Source organism: Tenrec ecaudatus, chromosome 2 (genome assembly GCF_050624435.1).
Source record: "Tenrec ecaudatus isolate mTenEca1 chromosome 2, mTenEca1.hap1, whole genome shotgun sequence".
In the NCBI taxonomy this organism is placed as follows: Eukaryota; Metazoa; Chordata; class Mammalia; order Afrosoricida; family Tenrecidae; genus Tenrec; species Tenrec ecaudatus.
Genome location: NC_134531.1, coordinates 60,904,135 through 60,928,280, shown reverse-complemented (window position 1 = coordinate 60,928,280; position 24,146 = coordinate 60,904,135). Strand labels below are relative to the sequence as shown.

Below are 24,146 nucleotides of genomic sequence, written 5' to 3'. Positions count from 1 at the left end.
TTTCAGACTTATTTTTGTTCTCAAATCTCAAAGAACAGTGAAAAAAGAATGCAATTTTTCAATCCCCTGTGATATAAATTGAAGAGCAAAGAATTCTTTGGAGAAGGAACAAAGGGAGAGAAATACCGTTTTCCAAAGTGTATGGTAAATATGTTAAGAAACAATAGCTTCACATTTTAATTTCAGTTTTAACAATGGTTTCTTTTATTTTATAGAAATACTTTTTAACTTGGCCTCATCCAGAGACAAATATAACTATGAAAAAATAGGGTTTATTATGAGACTACAACACTAGCTCAATTTTTAAATTTTAAAAAATTTAATTTAAATTTTTTATTTGCTTATTCACCCACTTTGTCTTCAGCAATTGTGTTGGGAAGGTGAGCATAACAGAATTTAATAGAAGAAAGTATTCTTTCATTGAGGGAGTACTTGAGTGGAGGACCAATGTCCTTCTGCTACCTTAATACTAAACCTATAAATATATGCACAGAAATCTATTTCCCCATCTTCATATAAAGTATTCACTTATAAATGATAAAAACACTCCCCAAACTAAGACTATAATTGCCTCAACTTGTTAATGAACATGTATTAAAAACACACTATGAGCATCACGCATTGTGATAAAAGACGAGGTAATTTCCTCTTAACATCAAGAATATAACACAGATGCCTGCTCTCAGCACTTCTTTTCGACACAATATACAATAATGCAAGAGGTTAAAAAAAAAGTATCAAGAGTAGAGGGAAAAAACCACAAGTAAATTGTTTAATTTGTATACAACATAATCATTTACCTGGAAAATACAACAGATCTAAACAAATAAAAAGTTATTACTAATAAGTGAAGTTAGAAAGTTTATAGGTTATAAGATTAGTAAAAATCCATTTTATTTTATATACTAGCAACATTATGATTTATTATAACCATAATTAAATAAAATGTATCTTAAAATTTATTAACAGGGCAAAGCTATAAAATACTCATAAATTAATCTGACAAAAGATGTCAGAGATCTAAGCTCACATAGTAAAATATAAAATTGAAACAAATGTCAAAGTGTTTCTATGTATTAGCAATGAATAACCTGTTTCTTGATCTCCTCATAATTTAAATTAGTTTAAAAAGAAAGAAATGCTTAATTATAAAACTAACAAATCAGGTGAAGGTTCTATATGCTGCAAACCTCAAAATATTGATGAAATAAATCAAAGGCCTAAATAACAGGAAAGGCACACCATTTTCCTGGACTGGGCAAGTCAATATAATAAAAATTTCAATTATCTCAAAGTTGATCATTTAGTTAAAACAAACTTGATCAAAAAGAATTTAATTCCAATCAAAATTCTAATAGAATTTTTTTCTAACTGTAAACAAGTATATTTTTTGGAATGCCAAATGAATTCAATAGCTAAAACAATTTTGAAAAAGAATTAAAATTAGAAAAATCACACAACTTGATTTTATGACTAACTATAAATAAATAATAAGTAAGACATGGTACTATTGGTTAAGGTTGAGACACACAGATGAACTGAGAAGAACAGAAGCATCCATATAAAAACAAGCAAAGTTGATTAATTCTTGACAAATGGAAAAAGGCACTTTATAGAAAAGAACACTGTTTTCAATAATTTGTTAAAATAACAGTATTTCTAAACAAAAGAAAAACACAAAACAAACTTCAACTTAAATCTTATCCCTTGCAAAAACTCAAACTGACTCATAATTGTCAATGCCAAACTTAAAGCTACAAAATTCTTAGAGGAAAATATTAAAAAATCTGTATAACTTAAAGTTAGATAAAGGGCTTAATCTGTAAAAGGCAAAGACCATAATCTATAAGAGGAAAAGTCTTGAGCTATCGTACATTATCAGAATAAAATCAACTTTATTGAAATGCTTGCTCTGGTGGGAGAAAATTTGCTAAGGAAATAAAAATAGGAGGGTAAGTCAATAAGTATTGCTGGAAAAATCACACAAACCTTTATTAAACAAAAAGATTACAATGTAAAGCTATTGTTTCTTGACATAGTGGGCTACATACTTAAGTTGTGTTTCCATCTCTTTATCCCCCAAGAACCATGGTGGCTTAGTGAGTTATATGTTGGGCTGTTACCCACAAGGTCACCAGTTTGAAACTACCATGCCCAAGAGAAAAATGAGGCCCTTCTACTCCTACAAATACTTAGAGACTCAGAAATCCATAAGGGCAGTTCTACCTTATCCTATAAGATAGGGTAGATATGAGTTGGAATTGACTAGATGGTAGGTGAGCTTGAATTTTAAACTCTTCCTGAAAATGAGCCCACTGGCTTATGAGTTTGACTATTAACCATAGCATCAGCAAATTGAACCCACCAGATGCTCCAGGGGAAGAAGATGAGGTTTTCGGCTACATTAAAGATTTACAGCCTCAGAGACCCACAGGGGTAGTTCTACTCTATTGTATAGGGTTGATATCAGTCGACAGTGACTTGATGTCAGTAAGTTAGTGTGAAAAAAAACCCTTTCCTGAAAATTTCAATACTCTGATTTAAACCACATAAAATGGCAATTTTTTATTGATTGGGATTAATACACATATTAAATCACTCCATAGTTCAATCATGTCCAGCAGAATTGAACATTTGCTGACACAGTTTCCAAACTGTCTTTTTCTATTTGGACCTTTTGAAATAATCAATCCTTTCCCCCACCCCCAAACCTTTGCACCCTCCTCCCACCAAAACCCTTATTCCACTTGCTGATTCTATGGGTTCATCTGCCCTAGGTTCACCGGTATATATGGTCTTATATACCATATATACTTGAGTATAAGCCAACCCAAGTATCAGCTGAAACATATAATTTTACCACAAAAACTGCATTAAAATGTGCTGAAAAACTCGGCTTATATACGAGTGTATCGTACCCCAAAATGAAAAAAAAACATACCACAACTTCAAGAAGGTGACCCCCAATGATATAACACTCCTGAGGTACTCTAATGTGTACAATCAAAAACCAAACAAAACAATACACCCAAAAATACATAAAATTTGGAAATCAGATCAGGAGCAGCATGCATCATAAGGAGAATCTGCTGACAAGTTTTAATTGTTGAAATCAGATTTTTATGCTTTTGACCTTCTGTACCCAACTCTCCAATGCACTCCGCTTAGTAACCACTTTCTTCCTATCCTTCAGTTGTGGATAGAGGCAGTTCACTGGAGGCTTATTTCCTAGATAGTTCCACCAAGGTGCCCTGCTATCAGATAAAATACTGTTCGGGGTCTTAAAAACTTGTCTCGGAACAAGCAGTCATTTAAGTGAGATGCCACATAGAAGAAGCAAACTCTAACGAGTCACTGGATTGTGAAGCATGTAACCCAAAGGCAAAGGGAGGGATGAGTATCCGAGCCCAAAATCTGATAATCTAGTTTGCAGAAGTCTACGGATGACAATGGGAGCCCAAGAATCACTGGTGGAACTAAACATGACAATTTTGACATACTTTTCCTTCTCAAGAGCTTATGAGTTTGGAGAACACATCAACAGTAGAAGGAGCAAGAAAATCTCTCAAGATTACCCCTTGGCAATCCCAAAGCCAGTTGCCATAAATAACCCTTTGAGTTATTACCCTTTCCTCCAGAGCCATCAGAAGCTATTAGTTTTTTTCTCTTTTTTTAAAAATCATTTTTATTAGGGGCTCACACAACACCTATCACAATCCACACATACATCAATTGTGTAAAGCACATTTGTACATTCATTGCCCTCATCATTCTCAAAATATTTGTTCTCCACCCAAGCCCCTGGCATCAGGTCCTCCTTTATTCCCCCCCTTCCCATTCTTTCCTCCTTCATGAACCCTTGATAATTTATAAATTATTATTTTGTCATATCTTGCTCTGTCCCATGTCTCCCTTCCCCCACTTTTCTGTTGTATGTTCCCCAGATAGGAGGTCACATTTAGATCCTTGAAATCGGTTCCCAACCCACTCTCCCTATGCCCTCCCAGTGTCGCCACTCTCACCACTGGTCCTGAGGGGATCATCCGCCCTGGATTCCCTGTGTTTCCAGTTTCCATGTGTACCCCTGTGCATCCTCTGGTCTAGTCAGACTTACAAGGTAGGATTCGGATCATGACAGTGGGAGAGGGGGAAAGGGGTAGGAAGCATTTAAGAACTAGAGGAAAGTTGTATTTTTCATCGTTGCTACATCGCACCGACTGTCTTGTCGCCTCCCCAAGATCCTGCTGTAAGGGGATGTCCACTGGCCTACAAATGGGCTTTGGGTTTCCACTCCACACTACCCCGCTCATTCACTATGGTAAGATTTTTTGTTCTGATGATGCTTGATCCCTTGACACCTTGTGAACACACAGGCTGGTGTGCTTCTTCTATGTGGGCTTTGTTGCTTCTGAGCTAGATGACCGTGTGTTTACCTTCAAGTCTTTAAGACCCCAGACTGCTATGTCTTTTGATAGCTGGGCACCATCAGCTTTCTTCACCACATTTGCTTATGCACCCATTTGTCTTCAGTGGTCATATCAGGGAGGTGAGCACACAATGATATGATTTTTTTGTTCTTTGATGCCTGATAACTGAACCCTTCAGCACCTCATGGTCACACAGGCTGGTGTGCTTCTTCCATGTTATTTTTCAAGCTATTATTTTCATGGGACCTTTCTCTCTAGGTTGTTTTGGTAAATCCAAGATTCACCCCTAAATATGATTTATTCCATATAATATCATCTTCATTACCTTTGATCTTAAAAGACTGATGGAAAGATCAGCTAACAAAACTATGACTGATAAAACTTCCTCTGAAATTACCTACTGATTGCAAAGACATATTTTCTTAGAATAAACTTAGGCATGCATGAACTTGAACCCTACTAACAGTCTTGTTTTACTTACCCTTATACAGTGATCTATGAGAAATATTTGAAAATCACTTTTTAGAAGAAAGACTTATAACCAAAATAGGCAAATAACTCAAAACTCAACAGGAAGGAAAAAAGAAAACAAAATTTAAGAACAGACAAAGATTTGAAAAAACACATCACTAAAGAATACACAAATGGCAAAAATGCACAGGAAAACTGCTAACCTCTGAGGATATGCAAGTAAAAACTGCCATGCGAAACTACTACAAACCCACTAGAATGACTAATATTTTTAAAGGATAAAACCAAGTGCTAGCAAGGTTGCAAAACAACTCTTACAACACACTGTTGCTGAGAATGCAAAGTGGTACCACTACTATGGAAAGTTTCTTGTAAAGTTGAACATACACTTACCATATGATCCAGAAATCCTATCCCTGGGTATTTACCCTACAGAAATGACCATTTAGGTTCCAATAAAAACCTGTACAAAAATCTTTGTAGTTGCTGTATTCATAATTACTAGAAACCACCCTCTGGCCCTTCAATGGGTGAATGGATAATCTGTGGTTTATTCATACAACGGAATACTACTAGACAATAAGAAAGAACGCTTGATATCTGCAACAGCCTGAATGAGTCTCACAGGTAATTATGTTGAGTAAACTATAGGTTACATGCTGCAGGATTCCATCCTGAAAAAAAAACTGCCAAAAAGACAAAATTAAATTATGAAGAGCATATCAGCGATTGTCAGGGATTAGAGGTGGGAGCAAGATTCAAGATTATAGCACAAAGAAGTTTTTGGATTCATTGAACTGTTCTGTATTCTCACTGTAGTCGTGTTCATGTGAATCTATACACATGGCTGAGTGGCACAGGGCTGAGTTACAAGTGTCAACTTGATTGATGACATTCTTTTTTAAACAACAAACATTTATTGAACTCTTGGAACCAATCTTTCTTTTTTAATTTTTAAATTAAAATAGAAATCCAATGCTGGATTAATAAAAGAAAAAAAGAGATGTTGGCCGGTTCAGGGTAATTTGTAACACTAACATTTTCTCCAAAGTAATTTACGTGAACTGAACAAAAGCACTGTGAAATGCTCACGTTGTATAAGAGCATAGACTCCCCCACCCCATATCAATCTAATTTACATCCCTAAACTTAAAAAATTGTTTTTCTGTAGTATCATAAACACACTTTTTTAATGATGTGTCTCACCAAAAATGTCTGGCTTGCACACAATTATTTAAAATGTCAATAACAGAAACCTAGATTTCCCAGCCAATTATTTAAAATCTCCATAAATTATAATCAGCAACAGCTAGCTTTTCCTTTATACATTACATACTTAGTTCGCCAATTAAAAAGCATCAGGATCTGTATTGATGCTATCCTTTCATTACACACACATCACATTTGCAAACAGACATCTAATATTTACTCCATTAATTTGTATTAAATATGGAATGAGCAGAATAGCTCATTAATTTACCTCAAATATGAACCCTTTTTAGGATTTATCTTTTTATTTGAATTACCATGACTGGCTTTTAACATGCTATGTACCCAAAATGCTAACTCATATAATTTCTAAACTGCTATATGCCTTCAAACTTTCTTTCTTAAGGAAACACTAGATGTTTAATCTCTTATTTAAATAAGGATAAGTCAAATTTTTAATAGAGGTTTTGAATGTTACTATTTCAATAAATTAAGACTAAAGATGTCTACTAGTGTAACGATATAGTTATAATAGTATAATATTCATTGTTGTATTCTATGATATATCCTTTCAAGTTAAGTCAATTTTCACAAACGTCAAGCTACAGTTTTCCTATCAACAACCATTAAAATATAAATAAAAATTATCTATATAATTTACTGAAACAACAAAACACCTAATCAAGTTAGTAATATTTTTGTTGTTGTTTGAGTCTAGAATCACAAGCAATAATGAGTTCACAGTCATTTTTTAAAATGAGCTGTTATGTGAAATTATCCTTTTCTTTACTTAAGCTCTGTGAACATTGTTAATACTCAACAGATATATAGGAGAATTTTAATATATCAAATAAATAATACAGGCAATATGTGAAAAAAAGTTTAGCAAGAAATATACAAGTCCTAATGTTCCAAATTTTTTATGAGCACCACAACCATTGGCTTCTCCGGAATCTAATATTTATTGTTAAATTCCGTCACTCACACCACTCTTCAACAAGTTATTATGGGCACAAAAGTAGTTCAAATCATCAAGAAGCACTTTATGCTATAAAGTCACAGTAAAGGTAAATTACCTGTTAGATAATTTTTATAAGTTGTAATGGTCACATCTGGACCATGTGTGCATATGTTCACTAAATAAATAAGAGTCCTTGAAAATACTGATTTAAGTTAAACATGATGAGAGTGAGGAAATATGGCACTGGATTGTATTTACTTACAGAAACAATTTTTAACTTAACCTTATATAAAATCCAAATCATTCTTAACACGTAATAAGTTAAAAATGCATATAACAAGAATCTATTAGAGTCTCAATATTTTAAGAATGCACCCCTAAAACATGAGCAGAATTGGATAACGCAGTGAAAAGTGCACACTTTTAAGCATAGTTGACACATATGGACAGAGTTATACATGGCAGTTATACTAGGGTTGCAATGACTATTAAGTGCATCTTAGAGAGAAATTCATTTAAAAGAAATATTAAAACCAAATTTAAAGTTAGTCCATGCCTCAAACCTCAATATTTTATAATATAGAACTTTTAGTAAGCTCTTAAAAAATTACCTGCTTCTGTAGCCATCTTTCATGCCTTTGTTGTTTCCTTCTCAAATTCTTCAACTTGCTTCTTTCTCTCTTATTGAGCCTCTGGTTAATGGCGCCCAAGGAAAAACTGGCTGAGCTCAAGAAGTCTAGAGGAGAGAGGTGCTCTTCCTGATCCGAAGCTTCCAGCATACTCCTGCCAGCCGAGGGTAAGTCCATCAGGAAAGTCAGATTGTTGGAAGTAGCATGGTCAGAGTACACAGCAGAAGCTTCTAGATTACACTGAAATTCTCCTCCTCTTTGTGTCTGAGTCTCATGGGGAGCCACTGAAAATCTCTGCAGCAGCACATTAGGACTAAAACGGGATGGATTCTGAAAGGAACAGCTATTTTTACTACTCTCTAAAGACGAGCCAGAAAGGTCAATGGGCTGCGTTTCATTTAGCCTAGAATAGGCAGTTGTCTTCCTATGCATTTCACACAAAGTAGGAAATAAAGTCAGGTTCTCATTGATGTTCAGATCCAAACTATGTGATTTTCTATGAAAAGCTCTTGCTGTACATCTGCCAGCCACAAGCTGGGGAACAAAAAGCTGGTATTTTGGATCTGATGATTTGAAGAGCAGTTTTTCGTTCTTCATCTCAAAATATGTTGATCTCACCTCCAGGCACAGAGCTTCTGTTAGTCTTCCAGGGCCATTATTATTCTGGGCCATGCTGAAAAGCCCGTGGTGATTTCTTTTTCTGGAGACGCCACCTGTCAGCAGAGTTCCCTTGTCACCCGACTGTACTCTAGGATCTGACAAGTATTCCAGCGATGTGCTCGTTAGTTTGTCTGCTTGTGTTGGCTGATCATCGGTCCGGCTCTTGGAGAGATGTACAGCTGCAAGCTGGCCACAGGAACATTTTGGAGTGCTGACAAAATTAAAGCCCCCTAACCGGGCCCCACAGAAAGGACAATTCAGCTTTCCAACTGTCCACCGGGTCTACAGGTAAAAAGGAAAAAAAGATAATGCTTTCATTGTAAAATAATCTAAGAAAATGTAAGGTTTTTTTTTTTAATAAAGCTGACTGCCTGAAAGTTTTGTATCCCACAGAAAAAGACTAGCTTTCTGTTTTCTGATTAGTAGACAGAACAGCAAATGGGAGAAAGCCTACCAATAAATAGATAAGCAAGTTCTGGAATGATAACATATTGCAAATCATGCCCATCCAAACAATACTCCTAAGAGTTCTAAAAAGGAGTCTCTAAAACAATGGGCTGAATATAGATACAGTGTGAACTAATGAAAAGAAAAATACACTATGGAACCAGGAAGCAAATCAGTCTACGGAGCTTAATTTGCAAGTAAAATCTCACAGAAAAGTGTCTGTTTTGATACACTTCTTGCATACCAAGCACTGTGGGAGGGAACTTTACCCAAGCAACAAAATAAAGCTCTTTTTGGCTTTTTATATACAGCCAACAGATCTTGGTTGCCTACACCAGATAGTGTCTTTTCCATACTCAGATAAGCTCAGACCGAAAATAATGAAATAGCTTTAAATGATCTTTTCCACAGAGACAGAGGAACATCCGCAGTGTTCTAATGTGTGTGACGTTCAGGACGCCTCAGCAGTCTATTCCCAGGAAATCATTACAATGGGAAAAGGGATGCAAGCTATATCAACCAAATGCTAATTTAACCACAATAGTACACTTCATGCTAAATTAACTGAAAAATATAATTATATTTTTCCAAAAATCATATTACTTACACTTTTCTAGTACTTAAATGTTTTGCATGTTAAGAAATAGCGAAAGACTATTAAGGCCGGTTCTTGCTCTTGAAAACTTTCCTTAAGGATCCTTGAAAATACATTGCTTTTATTTTGGTTATGGTAAGAACAGTGATAATTACTAAGGTTACTCTATATGTATATGCATATTGAGCAAGGAGGAGAGGCCTTGACAAGATGGTTGAACACAGTGGCTGCAACAAGGGGCGCAAGCAGAAGGACAGTCGTGAAGATGGCACAGGACCAGGGGTGTTTCGTTCTGTCAAATCTCAAGTTACTATGAGTCAGAACAGATGCATCAGCTCCTGACAACGTTATATGTCAATACACAGTGTATATGAAGGGGCTTCAAGTAGTTCATAGAAAAATCCCATTGTCTTTTAATTCTGTATTTCCACAAAATTTGTAAAGCCCTCTCATATGTGAATGGTCAATATAAGATATGTGGTTCATTTAGCAAGTGTTGTTTATAGGGATTAGCCATATAACACCCTTATTAGGTATTAGGCAAGTAACAAAATGAGTTATACAGGGGTTCCAAAACCTTGTAGAAAAATTCAATTATCTTCCAATTCCATTATTCCATCAACTTTTGAAGCCACCTCATAAATACCATATATATTCGAGTATAAGCCAACCTAAATTTCAGCGGAGGCACCAATTTTATCACAAACACCGCATTAAAAATGTGCTGAAAAACTTGGCTTGTATTTATGGTATATATGGTACTTGGGTATGTATACTTTATCTACGAGTATATAATAATATATATTTTCTACGGGCAATTGCATATGCAATAATGTATATATGAAGGGGTACTCCCAGCAAAGTAGAATTTTATCCCCACACTATGCATTTAAAAATTTTTTTTGCAAAACAACCTTATCACCTTAAAAGACTGTCCAGAACATTTAATACATTTGTCAGATCTGAAATTCCATTTTTAGGAATATTTTTCAAATGCATATGTTTCAATGGCTTGACAATACCTCCCTCATTTTTCTTCATCTTTTCTATATCAAATCATGTCCTTTAATGTCCCTCCTTCATTTCCAGGAACAAAAAGAAGTCACATAGAGCTAGATCAAGTAAGTAAGGTGTGTGGGCCAAGAGAAGCATGTTGTTTTTTGCCCAAAACTGGCGCACTGAGACACTGTGAGAACAGGTGCATTATCATGGTGGCAAAACCAGTCCTCTATCTGGCATAACTCGGGCCTTTTTTGTCACACACTGTTATACTGCCTTTTTAGAATCTAATAGGAAGCTTGATTAACAGTCTGACCTGGTAGAACAAATTCCAAATGCACTACGAGTGGACATTTCCGTCCGTGTGGGAAGTTGACAGATGTCCACAACAAGGCTTGTCATAAATCAACATTTTACCTTTTTTGAAATGAGAAAACCACTTATACATTTGAGTTTTCCCATAGTGTTGTCCTGGTAAGCTGTGTTCAACATCACAACAGTTTCTGTGGCATTTTTCATGAGCAGGAAACAAAATTTCACAGCCACATGTTGTTCTCTTAAATCAGTCATCGTAATAAATGAGGTTCGAGTGAAAATGCTTTCACAAAAACATTCACTGTGACCAGAGAACATTCCCAGGCGACACCACTGGGTGAACTAAGTCAGAGCAACTTACTGGCTGTTCCCCTGGTGGGGGAAAATCCATACTGTGAAAGCTCCGCTGGACAGAGCTTTTCTCCGTTTTACTTTTGGGGCACCCTTAGTATGTCATATAAAGTTACACATATGTGTAAGCAGGCAGAATATATTATAATAGGATCCCTGGCAGTGTGGTGATTATGCACCCCACTGCTAATTTCAAGGTTGATATTGAAATCCACCAACAGCTCCACTGAAGAAAGATGAAGTTTTCTACTCCTATAAAGAGTTACAGTCTTAGAAACCCACAGAAGCAATTCTACCCTGGCCTGTAGGGTTGCCATGAGTTGGACTTGACTCAATGACAATAAACTTATATACTATGTGTGTATGTACAGATAGCTATATAAAGCAGAGAGAAAGAAGTGTGGATACATGGGTAATGGAGAGAAATAGTTGATAGGTTGGCGACTGAATGTCTCACTTAAAGCAAAACTCAAAAAAAAATTCACTGTCGTTGAGTCAATTTTGACTCATAGAAACTCAATAGAATCGAGCAAAACTGTCCCTTTGGGTTTCCAAGGCTGTGCATCTTTAAGAGACTCAACAGCCTCACCTTTCTCCCTTGGTGAAAGCGGTTAATTAGAAATGCTAACTTTGCAGTTCAGTGGGTAGCCCACCATGAAGGAGCAAACCAAGTGGGAAGCGTATCCCGTAAAGAGGAAATAGCCCAGTGCTACGTCTGAAGTGTAAAGTACCTGAAGTGTTGTAGTCATTTTGAAGAAGCCAGCAGTGTAATCAGGACATACATGCCTTTCCCTGACTCTTAAATTAATCCACCCAAGAAAAACAGCTCTAAAAATTAAGGACAAAACACAATGAAGACTGCAGCTTCCTATTTTATTAGGAAACTTACTTTTCGTATTAGGCAGTTTATCCATTCTGGAAGGGCTTCTGTATTCATGTGCCATACATGACAAATACTTTGAGCATCAGTTGAATCAACTCTATCCTGTTATATAAAAATACATACTATCAATTACCAGCTCAAAATTTATTCCACAGATCTTATATTCAAGAAATGCACAAATATACAAACTCAATTTTACCTACAATGAAATGCACACTCTACTCCCCTCTTTACTCCAGCTAACACCAAAAGCAACTTCATACAGAACACAATTTTTTCTTCTGCATGAAATAATATTTATGATTAGAAAAAATAAAATTTCTTAAAATCAAGCTCATAAATTGGAATTGTGCTCATTCTCCCCTCTCTTGTGTCAAAAACAAAAGCAGGCTATATTCATGTATTCATGACTACTTCTCCTTGTCTTCAATATATAATTCTAGATCAGTTCTCCTAATGACTGAGGAACGAAGTTCCTATATTCTTTATCAATTTGCTCAAGGAAAGCACAGGCGGCCAAGGTAGTTGTGTGGACAGTTGGAAAAGCCCTTCAGAGACGAAGCAAAAGATGAAGCAGAGACATATGGGACAGGACAGGGTCAAGCTACGTGGATCTTTACTCCCCTGTCTCAGTTTCTTCGCCTGTAAAACCCTGCTCGGTAACTGCTGCAAGGTTATTCCTGGGTCTAGAGGATTTAATTCTATTAAAATCAGGAAAGGTTTGGTAGACAGGGGTGGAAGAAAAGTAAGGCTCCAGCCTACATACCTTTTGCCAGAATCAGGTTTCACACTAAAGGTCTTCAAGTTAACAAAGCAGAGTGCTTTTAGATTTCCATTGAAATTGCACTATAAAGTCCCACAACCGGGTTAAAATGTAACAAACAGCCAAATTAATAGCTTGATCTTAAAATCTTCATTGACAGTGACAAAAATGAAGGCGAGCAGGATCTCTGCAAGGACGCTTCACGGAATCAGCTGCTGTAGGTTGTAACTTGGAGTCAGGGCCACCCAGCATTTCTCAGATTAATTTCCCAAACTCATCCTTCCTGGTCCCTACACCAACGTTCTCTTCCAGCAAAAGGATCTTTTAAGATATTAAAGTGTGGTCAGGTTCAAATAAAAAAAAGCCTCAGTGTGACTTATATACATATTCAAAAGATGTAAAAAAGAAGTCATCTCAATCTAATTTCCTTTTAGCACCCCCAAAACAATAGATCGAATGTATTAAAGGGTTAAAGAAAACCTAGAGATATTATCATCTGCTAGATAGCATTTTGGCAATATCATCAACCAAAACAAGGCCAGGAGCTGATTGTAAATGCAGGTTCTAGTTGAAGAAAATATAATCTTGTGTATATACCACTTAATTTCCCAGAACATCTCTAAAGCAGATTTGAATGACTGAAAACCAGAATAGGTAATGAGATAGCATGAAGAACACCATACACAGAAAAAGTAAAAGATCATTAAAAAGAAAAGAAAGAAAAAAAAGAACAAAGTGGATGTCAGAAGAGACTCTGAAACTTGCTTTTAAATCACAGAGTAGCTAAGGCACAAGGAAGAAATGACAAAGCAAAATATTTTAACAGAAAATTTCAAAAGATTTGAAAATAAAATAACAAAGTAAAATTTAATTAAATGTGCAAAGAAACACCTGGAGTTACTTACAAAGGAACATGCTCAGCATATCTCAAACTAAAATAAAAAAATAAAAGAGGGAAAAAAATCAAGCCTTGAGTTGAAATATTGAAGTATTCTATGGGAAAATGTTGAATAATGCAGGAAACATCAAAAGGCAATGGAAGCAATACACAGTCACTGGGCCAAAAAGAACTGGTTGATCTGCAACCATTTCACAAGGAAGAAAAGTAAGCTGCACTGAAGGCATGAGCCGAAAACAAGGCCAGAGGAATTGATGGAATACTGGCTGCAAAGCTTCAATAAGCTGATGCACCACCAGAAGCACTCACTCACCTATGTGAAGAAATTTGGGAACCCATGAACTGGCCAACTGACTGGAAGAAATCTATACTTGTGCCAATTCCACAGAAAGGTGAGCCAATAGAGGGCAGAAAGTCTACAAAGTTATCCTTAACACCACATGTAAATGAAATTTTGCTGACGATAATTCAACAATGGTTACAGCAGTACATTAAAGGTAGTTTCCAGCAATTCAAGCTGGGCTTAGAAGAGGAGGTGGCATGAGCAACATCATTGTTGACGTCAGAAGATGGATCTTGGCAGAAAGTAGAGAACACCAGAAAGCTGTTTACCTGTGTGTTGTTGACTATGAAAAGGCATTTGACTCCGTGGGTAGTAAGATACTGTGGATAGCATTGAGAAGAAAGGGAACTACAAAATATTTCATTGTACTATAAGGAACCTGTACATTAAGCAGGAGGCAGTCTTTTCAGCAGAACAAGGGAATAATGCACACAATTTACGATCCAGAAAGACACATGCTATTGTTGTACCTCTTTCATCATACTTATTCAATCTGTGGACTACACAAAGAAAATGCTGCATTAGAATTGTAGGAAGGCTTATTAACCAGCTGGAAGATGCAGATGATACAAACTTGCTTGCTAAAAACAAGGAACATTTGAAGCACTTGCTGAAGATCAAGGCAGCTTTCAGTATGGATTACAACTCAATGAAAAGAAAACTAAATTCCTCACAGCAGGACCAATATACAAAATATTGATAATTGGAGAAATTATTGAACTTGTCAAGGATTTCATTGTGTTTGGATCCACAATCAATGTTTGTGGAAATAGCAGTCCAGAAATCAAATGGAATATTTATTGAACTGAGCAAATCTGCTGTGCAAGACTTCTTTAAAGTTCTGATGAGACAGGATGTCCCTTTGAGGGCTCAGGTGCACCTGGCGCAAGTCATAGTATTTGCAATCACCTTATGTTGGACAGTGAATAAGAAAAGAGCATGTTTTAGACAGGGTTCTCTAGAGAAACAAAACCAGAACGCTAATATTTATATATTTATAAAGATAGATATATAACATAAGAAATAAACAGTTAATTAAATTAGAAAGCAGTACAAATGGCTCAGTGCAACTCACTCCCGTGAGAGAGTTGTGAGACACTGGCAGTCCTTCAAGTATTGAGGGCCGCTGGGTAGTCCTCTGTAGAGCAATTCAGGCTATCCAGGCACAGGAAGCAAACAGCAAGGCAGGTCACCAACAGTCAGCCAGATGACAGGGTATGATAGTCCCCAGTTCAAGAGATATAAATTCCAATGGTGTGGTGAAGCAGATCTTGAAGGAACCTCAAATTACAGCGACACAGTCCACGGGTTAGGTGTCCCACAGGTAGTGTAGCTTGCAAATTGAGGCACAGAACAAGCAAGGCAGCCGTATACTAGTCCAATGATCAAAGAGTAAGAGACAAGAGAAGTGAGGCTCGCCGAGCCATTTTTCTCTCCACCCTTCAATTAATCCCACGTGTTCATTGGCCATGTTGGCACATAAACATTAACTATCTCAGACTACAAAAGAACTAGAGTACTTAAAACACTGTGAACTGCCAGAAGAGCAAAGGAATCTCTCTTGAAGTACAGCCAGACTGCTCCCTAGAAGTCAAGATGGTGAAACTTTAACTCGTGTACTTTGGATATATTATCAGAAGATAACTCCCTGGGAAAAGATATACTTGATACGGCATAAAAAAGCCCTCCAAACTCACTGCCATCAAGTGGATGCCAACTCAGAGCAACCCTATAGGACAGGGTAGAAACACCTTTGCGAGTTTGAGACTAACAGTGGGAGTAGAACTGTTTATCTTGCCACCAAAACATAACCACGGTGCCACCAAAACATAACCACCATGCCACCAAAACATAACCACGGGGCCACCAAAACATAACCACGGTGCCACCAAAACATAACCACTGTGCTACCAGGGTAAAGTACAAGGACAGTAAAATAGAGGAAGTCTTACAATGACATGGGTTGACACAATGGCTGCAACAGTATTCCACATCTTTAACGAATAATCAGTGCTAGTCCAAATTCAAGATACAATAAAAATTTTGTTTAAAAGTTTTAAAGTTTTTCCAATTTTAATATTTTAAAAATCCTGGGATGTTCTAATTGATGTTTTCTACATTGCATTATTTTAATTAATGCTCTCTATTTTATTTCTCTAGATTCTAATATCCATTACAATGGCTACACAGAACACACAGGAAAAATTTATGACTAAAAGGTTTATTAAAGGCATTAATAAATTGTAATCCCAATAAGAAATATTAGGGGGTTTGAGTGTTTAAAAAAAAAAGAAATATTAGGGGTTGAATTGTTTATCAGGACATGTTACGAAGTTCTTTCAAGTCTCATAAATGCCCCAAAGGACACAGAACTCCATTGTAAATCTTAACCCAAAGGGACTCTGTTTCACTTCGTGGGCAGCAAACCCAACAGTAGTAGAAAGCCTTAGCAGAAGTTAATCCCAGGTTTTTACTTTTTCATATTCCTAATTGAAATTCCCCAAATCACTGTCACCTCCTTTCTCCTATTTTTAATAAGTTTTGGTCCCCCTCCTTGATGCTCTCTCTTAGCGTTGGATTTCAGCAATTTGATTATTAAGGGCCTTGGTTTGTTTGCTTTTTTTTAATCCTATTTGGTTATCACTAAGTTCTTTATACAATGGAATTTATAATTTTGGACTATGGGCTGTAAGCCACATGATCATCAATTCAAACTCGCTAGCTGCTCCAATGGAGAAAGAAATCTAGAAATCTGCATCCAGGTCACCATCGCCATGGATCTTTGATCACATTCCAATATGGACATTCAAGTGAAATTCTAAGAGACTGTACTATGAGGGAAAGAATGAACAGAGGAGGAGGAAACTGAATAATTCTAAAAGCTCACCCCAGGCCAGGAATCATCATGTTCCATCAGCCTGATGGGAAAAGGCTCACTAAGTAATCGAGCATTCAATAGAGACCCAAAGAGTCATGCCATAAAAATGGGGTGACTTCCAAGCGGCCATCTAGCTCAGAAGCAACAAAGCTCACATGGAAGAACACACCAGCCTGAGTGAGCGAGTGATCCCAAAGGGATCAGTTATCAGGCATCAAAGAACAAAAAATCATCATATCATTGGCTGCACACCTCCATGATAGGATCGCTGAAGACAAGTGGGTGCATAAGCAAATGTGGTGAAGAAAGCTGATGGTGCCCGGCTATCAAAAGAGATAGTGTCTGGGGTCTTAAAGGCTTGAAGATAAACAAGCGGCCATCTAGCTCAGAAGCAAAAAAGCCCACATGGAAGAAGCACACCAGCCAGTGCGACCATGAGGTGCCAAAGGGACCAGGTATATGGCATCATGCAAAAAAAAAAAAAGAATATGTGTGTATGTGTGTGTGTGTATATATATATATATATATATATATATATATATATATATATATATATATATGTGTGTGTGTGTATATATATATATATATATACACACACACCCCACATTGAATGAAGGGGGAAGTGCAGAGTGGAGACCCAAAGCCCAAGTGTCGGCCACTGGAGATCCCCTCATAGAGGGGTTTAGGAGAGGAGATGGGTCAGTCAGGGTGCAAGGTAGTACCGACGAAGAGCACAGCTTTCCCCCAGATCCTGGATGCTTCCTCCCCACAACTACCATGATCCGAATTCTACCTTGCAGGGCTGGATAGGGCAGAGGTTGTACACTGGTACATATGAGGGCTGGAGGCACAGGGAATCCAGGGTGGATGATACCTTCAGGACCAAGGGTGTGAGGGGCGAAGCTGGGAGAGTGTAGGGTGAGTGGGTTGGAAAGGGGGAACTGATTACAGGGATCCACATATGACCTCCTCCCTGGGAGAGGGACAGCAGAGAAGGGGGGAAGGGAGACTCCAGATAGGGCAAGATATGACAAAATAACGATATATAAATTACAAAGGGCACATGAGGGAGGGGGGAGCGGGGAGGAAGGGGGAAAAAAAAGAGGACCTGATGCAAAGGGCTTAAGTGGAGAGCAAATGCTTTGAGAATGATTGGGGCAGGGAATGTATGGATGTGCTTTATACAATTGATGTATGTATATGTATGGATTGTGATAAGAGTTGTATGAGTCCCTAATAAAATGTAAAAGAAGAAAAGGGAAAAAAAGAAAGAAAGAAAAGAAAATGATTAGAGCAAAGAATGTACAGATGTGCTTTATACAATTGATGTATGTATATGTATGGACTGTGATAAGAGTTGTATGAGCCCCTAATAAAACGTTTTAAAAAATGGGGTTACTTCATCATGGAATAAATACTCCATACTAGCCCTAAATACATTTAAAACAAGTTTCCAGTAATCAATTTAGAAAAAAACTGCTAAGAAAGAAGTACAGAAACTTTTGTAAAAGGCACAGTATTCTAAATGAAATTTAAAATTTCTAGCATTCAGTCAAAAAGCCAATGTGGTATAGGATGGAGGGAGGCAAACAGTAGCCACAAGGAAAAGGCACAAAATTTTATCCAGACCCTTTCTTCCCTTATCTTCCTAACAGAACAAACTCCTTAACCCACTATGAGAAGGCTACCAAGCACTATCCTTAGGGCACTTTATGAGCAACAACAACAATACCCTGTCCTCTAGCAGAGAAGGAATGCAGGAAGAGCCAAGTACTGCAGATCTGGGAGGGACAGAAGCTCTGAGATTGCTAAACTTGAGAGCCAGAGATACAAAACAGATATACAGGTACGTGCAACAAACATCCACTGTACATTTGACAACATACACATACCTCTGTAGTCCCCTAGGCCTTAACAGTTTTCTTTTTGTTTACAGTTTCATTTGGACTTAATCCATGCATTCTACAATTCAATAGTTGAATATTATCTAGGAGAGTTTTACAATCACTGTCATAGACAATTTTAGAAAACTTTCCTCTTTATTGTACTTTGTTATTAGCTCATTTCCCCCCAACATCCCCTGCCATCGCCCCAAGAAACCATTTATCTAGTTATTGTCTATTTTGAAAAACATACAAAAGCAAAGAAAACAGTTAAAACAATAACAAAGCAGACAAAATCCTCAATAAAAAAGTAAGCAGAAAACATTAAAACGAGAACAATTTAAAATGGATCAAAGAAAGATCAACATTTTCTTCCTTTTTCCTCAGCAACCAGAAAGGGTGTACTGGAGACAATGGGCATTTAGAACTTGGTGGTTCCATGAAAGGAAAGGCAGGCAGGAGCCCTTCTCCATGCAACCTTTACATAGAACCACAAGTCCTTTGGCAGTCCCACAGGGTCACTCATCTCCTCTCAGTAATGGCTCTTCTGGTGCTAGGTGAGCTGCAAGCTCTAGTCAAAGGCCTTTCCACAGGTGCTGTGGGTCCACAGTCGCCAAAAGAAGTGGAAGTGGCACAGAAGACCTAACGCCACTGAAGACAGCTGTAGGATCTCTTAGCTTGTGGATATGCTGGTGCTTGATGAGCTCAGAGCTCCAGGTAAAGGCCTTCTCACTGTGGCTGTAGGTGAATGACCAGTGCTGCACCATGAAAGGGTTCTGGCAGTTTACCTATTCTAGCCTCACTCACTGCACTTGTAGAGCTTTTGCCATTGTGGACACATGTTAAGAATGAGCTATACGAGTGCGGCATGAAATGCAAGTTATGCTGAAGGCCTTGCAACACTGGCCACACTTGTCTGAGTGAATGTGGTGATGCTGGATGAATCCAGACTAGCTTCAATAGTGCTTGTCTTACGTGAGGCAGGTATAGGGTTTCTTGTCTATGTGGATGTGCTGTTTGAGGTTCTTGCTGCAGGTCTCACAGAGGTGGGGCTTCCTGTCCCATATCGCTCCACTGGTCCCTGAAAGCCACTTCCAGACCAAAGTTACTGTCCAGTTCAGCCCACTCAGTACTTCCAGCATATAAAGTAAAAAGAAGAAAAAGAACACACACACACACACACACACACACACAATCACTCACTCACTCACTCATTACCGTCAAGTCAATTCTGACTCAGAGTGATAATACAAGATAGGTAGAATGGCCCCTATCGCTTTCAAGGTTGGTACTCCTTACAGAAGTAGAAAACCTCATCTTTTATCTTCAGAGATGCTGGTGGTTTTGAGCTGCTGACCTTGGGGTTAGCACCCCTATATGTAACCCACTATGCCACCAGAACTCCTACATTATGAGAAAAGACACTTATTAATATAGTGTGGATCATGCTAGGTACCTAATATGTATTATTTCATTTTAGTCATGTGCCCCATAATATCCATTCAGGCAACATCTGACCACATATACAGCTTGGTGCTCAACCCCATATAATCTATTATATTAAATATTCAAGGTACATACAATGTTCATAATAACCAAAAATCACTACTGTTTTGCAATGCACATAAAACAAAATTATCATTATTACTATTGCTTCAGTGCATCTGGAAGAGTTTAATTATTTTATGTATTAATGTTTATGGAAAAGAGAGTTAAAATAAAATTCTCCCATGGACTATTTGAAGCCCCCTTGTATATGCTATATATTAAGACAATCATTTGACATGAGAAAAGAATTGTACCTAACAGTTCAGACTAATGTAGAAATCTGATTTAAAGACAAACTTACAAAAGAATTCATTTAAAATCTGGGGACTGTATGAATATACTATAATGTTTGCATAATGTCCAAATCACATAACATCTTATAGCACAGAATTTGGGCATTATGAGATGCACCACTGTACTATTTCATTATGCATATTTTTTATTTCATTACTCATCTAAGTAAATCAGGATATTACATAAAGTTTATTATAATATTAAATGACATTAGATTGTCCATAATACTTTGATAAGCTCTATCTACTTATAAATTCTAGAAATGCTTTAAGAATACTCCTAGGAAAATAAATATTGTAGTCAGTTCTAGGTAGATTAAGGAAGCTTTACTATATATCTATTTTTATTTTCACTAAGTAACAAACATCTATCTGCCTTGTGCTTACTACACTCAGGAACTGTCCTAGGGATTTTACTATTTTCGTAAATAAAAACATTAATGGCAAAGGAGAGTAATTTTTTAAGTAACTTGTCCACTTTACATATTAAGTAGCAAAGAGAGGATTCCCATTGAAGATAGTAAAAATTCTGGTTTCAGAATTCATATCCTTATCCACTATGCTTCTACTGGAACAGCTTATATCGCATACTATAATTTCGAGGACAATAAATTTCCTTATAGTTCTTGACTGAGTATATAGTTAAGACATAAAATATCGACAAAATGCAAAAAATCATTCAAAGAAAATGAAGCAAGAAGGAGGAGAAAAAAGGGTTTGTCTTTTAAGTAGAAAGCATTACACTTCCTTAACAAACACCAATAGGGATCTGAGGCAAAGGAAAACTAGCTGAGTAAACATAGAAGCCTCGATTATAAATGAGACTGCCAAGTATATGGCCGATATTTACATTAACATACACACAGATAGTCATAGGCAAAAAAAGAAAATATTTAGTAACCATGTTTACTTCTAATATTAGTTTACAGGTAAAATAGGATGGATCAAAATATAAAATTAACTCATAAGCCACCAAATTTTTAAAAGTAAATGATAAAATACATATTATAAAATAAGTTTTAATGTCTATATTTTAAGATAATGAACTCAGATGTGAGGAATATAAAACCTTTAGAGTTGTAGCACAATGAACTACCTCTTTGGGAGAAATTAAACTGAAACTTGGAAATTTTATTCATTAGAGTGAAAAAACTAAACACAATTTTCATTTCGTAAATTTATCATATGGGAGGAATGGGGAGGGAGGGAAAAGTAACTCATTAGCCAATTTCATGCAAAATTGTTGACATAAAATAGTTTGTAAATCAAATAATTTGATTAAGCAGTAGAGGGCGCTAATTCATTATTAGTCATGTTTTGTTATTCCTTTTAAAATTGCTTGGCACAATTGAGTTGATCATTTAATTTTAAAATTACAAATTTGATGACTTTTGTTTTACTATTTAATGGACTTTAAGATTTTTAATTAAGTAGAACAGGTTAAAGATAAAAATCTGACAAATAATTTGAGATTCTTAAATAATATTTTGAAAGATGTTTAACACTTGGCACTTCCAATGTAGTAATAACATTCCATAATGTAATTCATTAAAATCTGATCCGCTATATTACTTAACTTATGCATGTCAAGGAAAAGCACAAGTAGCAAAAATTTCCTTTAGATTTACATTATCAATTAAATATGTATACCTAGAGAATTTAAATTAAAAGGACCCAAATTCTATTAAACTACTTGATTTTAATATTTTTATTTTTCTAAATTACTTAAAAAGTAAAACCTTTTAAAAATCAAAATATCATAGTGAATGAGGAAAAAACGTCTCTCACTTATGAGCAGGCAGTTTCCCTATATCCATTCTTGTCACCGAATTTATTTTCCACACCAGCCAGAATGATCTTGTTAAAATTCAGCATGCCACTGCCACTCCCCTTCAGTGACCTTCTGGCTCTTACAAGAAAGAACAAAGTCCTTAATTTGACTTGCAAAAATATTAAATGATCTATCCTCATCTTAATCAGCTTTCTCTGGATTTCTACATTCTAGTAAAGGCAGTCTCTTTTAGTATTGGAGATGTACCACAATCTCGTCTCCTCTGAACATACAGTTCCCAAATCTTGGAATGTTCTCTCCCTATTCTAGCTTTGCTTACTCATCCTTCCTCCCACAACTAGCCCTAGTTCCGTGTCTACATCACAATCTTACTATTGTTAAGACTTTTACCTTGTGCTATTTATACAACTGATAGCTAATTTTTCATTTATATTGACCACTATTCTGAAAACTTCACAAGAACAATTTCTCTTTTGCTTTCCTTTGAATTTCTATTGCTGAGTACGGCCCTGTAGTAAGACAAAACATCGGATAAATATATTTACACAGAAGAAGGAATACTTATAAAATTTAAAAGGAATAACCCATAAAAATATTATTGATTTTAGTTTTATAGCTGTAGAAGGAAAGATACAACCAGGAAACTAAAGCCAGGAGTCAACATGGCAAGAAAATTTATAGCCAAAAAAAGTGAAGGACGTATACAAGGAGGTACCCCAAAAAAGTGGAATTTTTTTCCCCAAAGCTATGTATTTAATTTTTTTTTTACAAAACAATCTTTTTTTTAAACGTTTTATTAGGGGCTCATACAACTCTTATCACAGTCCATACATATACATACATCAATTGTATAAAGCACATCTGTACATTCTTTGCCCTAATCATTTTCTTTTCTTTCTTTCTTTTTTTTCCCTTTTCTTTTTTTTACATTTTATTAGGGACTCATACAACTCTTATCACAATCCATACATATACATACATCAATTGTATAAAGCACATCTGTACATTCTTTGCCCTAATCATTTTCTTTTCTTTCTTTCTTTTTTTTCCCTTTTCTTTTTTTTACATTTTATTAGGGACTCATACAACTCTTATCACAATCCATACATATACATACATCAATTGTATAAAGCACATCCATACATTCCCCGCCCCAATCATTCTCAAAGCATTTGCTCTCCACTTAAGCCCTTTGCATCAGGTCCTCTTTTTACAAAACAATCTTATCACCTTCAAAGCACTCTCCATTAAACCTAATACATTAATCAAATCTGTGATTCTATTCTTGGGAACAGTCTTCAAACTCATCTGTTTAGATGGCTGACAGAACCTCCCTCGGGTTTTTTTGTTTTGTTTTGTTTTTCACTTGTACACCATCCTATCTCTGCCCTTTTATGTCCCTCTTCATTCACAGAAATGAAAAGAAGTCACATAGAGTGAGGTTAAGTGAGTTCGAGGCATGAGACAAAAGAGGCATGATGTTTTTCATCAAAAATTGGTGCACTGAGATGGCTACATGAGCAGGTACATTGTCACGGTGGCAAAATCAGTCCCTCATCTGCCACAATCAGGCATTTTTTGTTGCACACTGTTATGTAATCTTTTCAGACTCTAAATAGAAAGCTTGATAAACGGTTTGAACTGGTGGAACAAACTTCAAATGCACTATCCCCCTCACATAAAAAAAAAACCAAAAACAACAAATGAGCATCTTCTTGATCTTTGATTTCACTTGACGAGGTTTGGGGGAAGAGGGCAGGGGGGGCAAGGTGATGATGGTATCTTCCACTGGCTTGAGTGA

General features: G+C 36.5%; 1 protein-coding gene across 4 annotated transcripts in view; it reads right to left on the bottom strand.

Moving 5' to 3' along the window:
- RNF180 (ring finger protein 180) overlaps positions 1-24,146 on the bottom strand; it is a 213,746-nt gene that overhangs the window by 157,803 nt on the left and 31,797 nt on the right. For 3 of the 4 annotated variants that reach the window (XM_075541080.1, XM_075541077.1, XM_075541078.1), the window contains exons 3-4: positions 11,954-12,049; positions 7,680-8,639 (exon numbers count right to left, since the gene is read on the bottom strand). In XM_075541080.1, coding sequence (XP_075397195.1) covers positions 7,680-8,639; positions 11,954-12,049 — 1,056 coding nt within the window. The remainder of the gene's footprint in view (positions 1-7,679; positions 8,640-11,953; positions 12,050-24,146) is intronic. The other variant, XM_075541079.1, reaches the window with a different exon arrangement.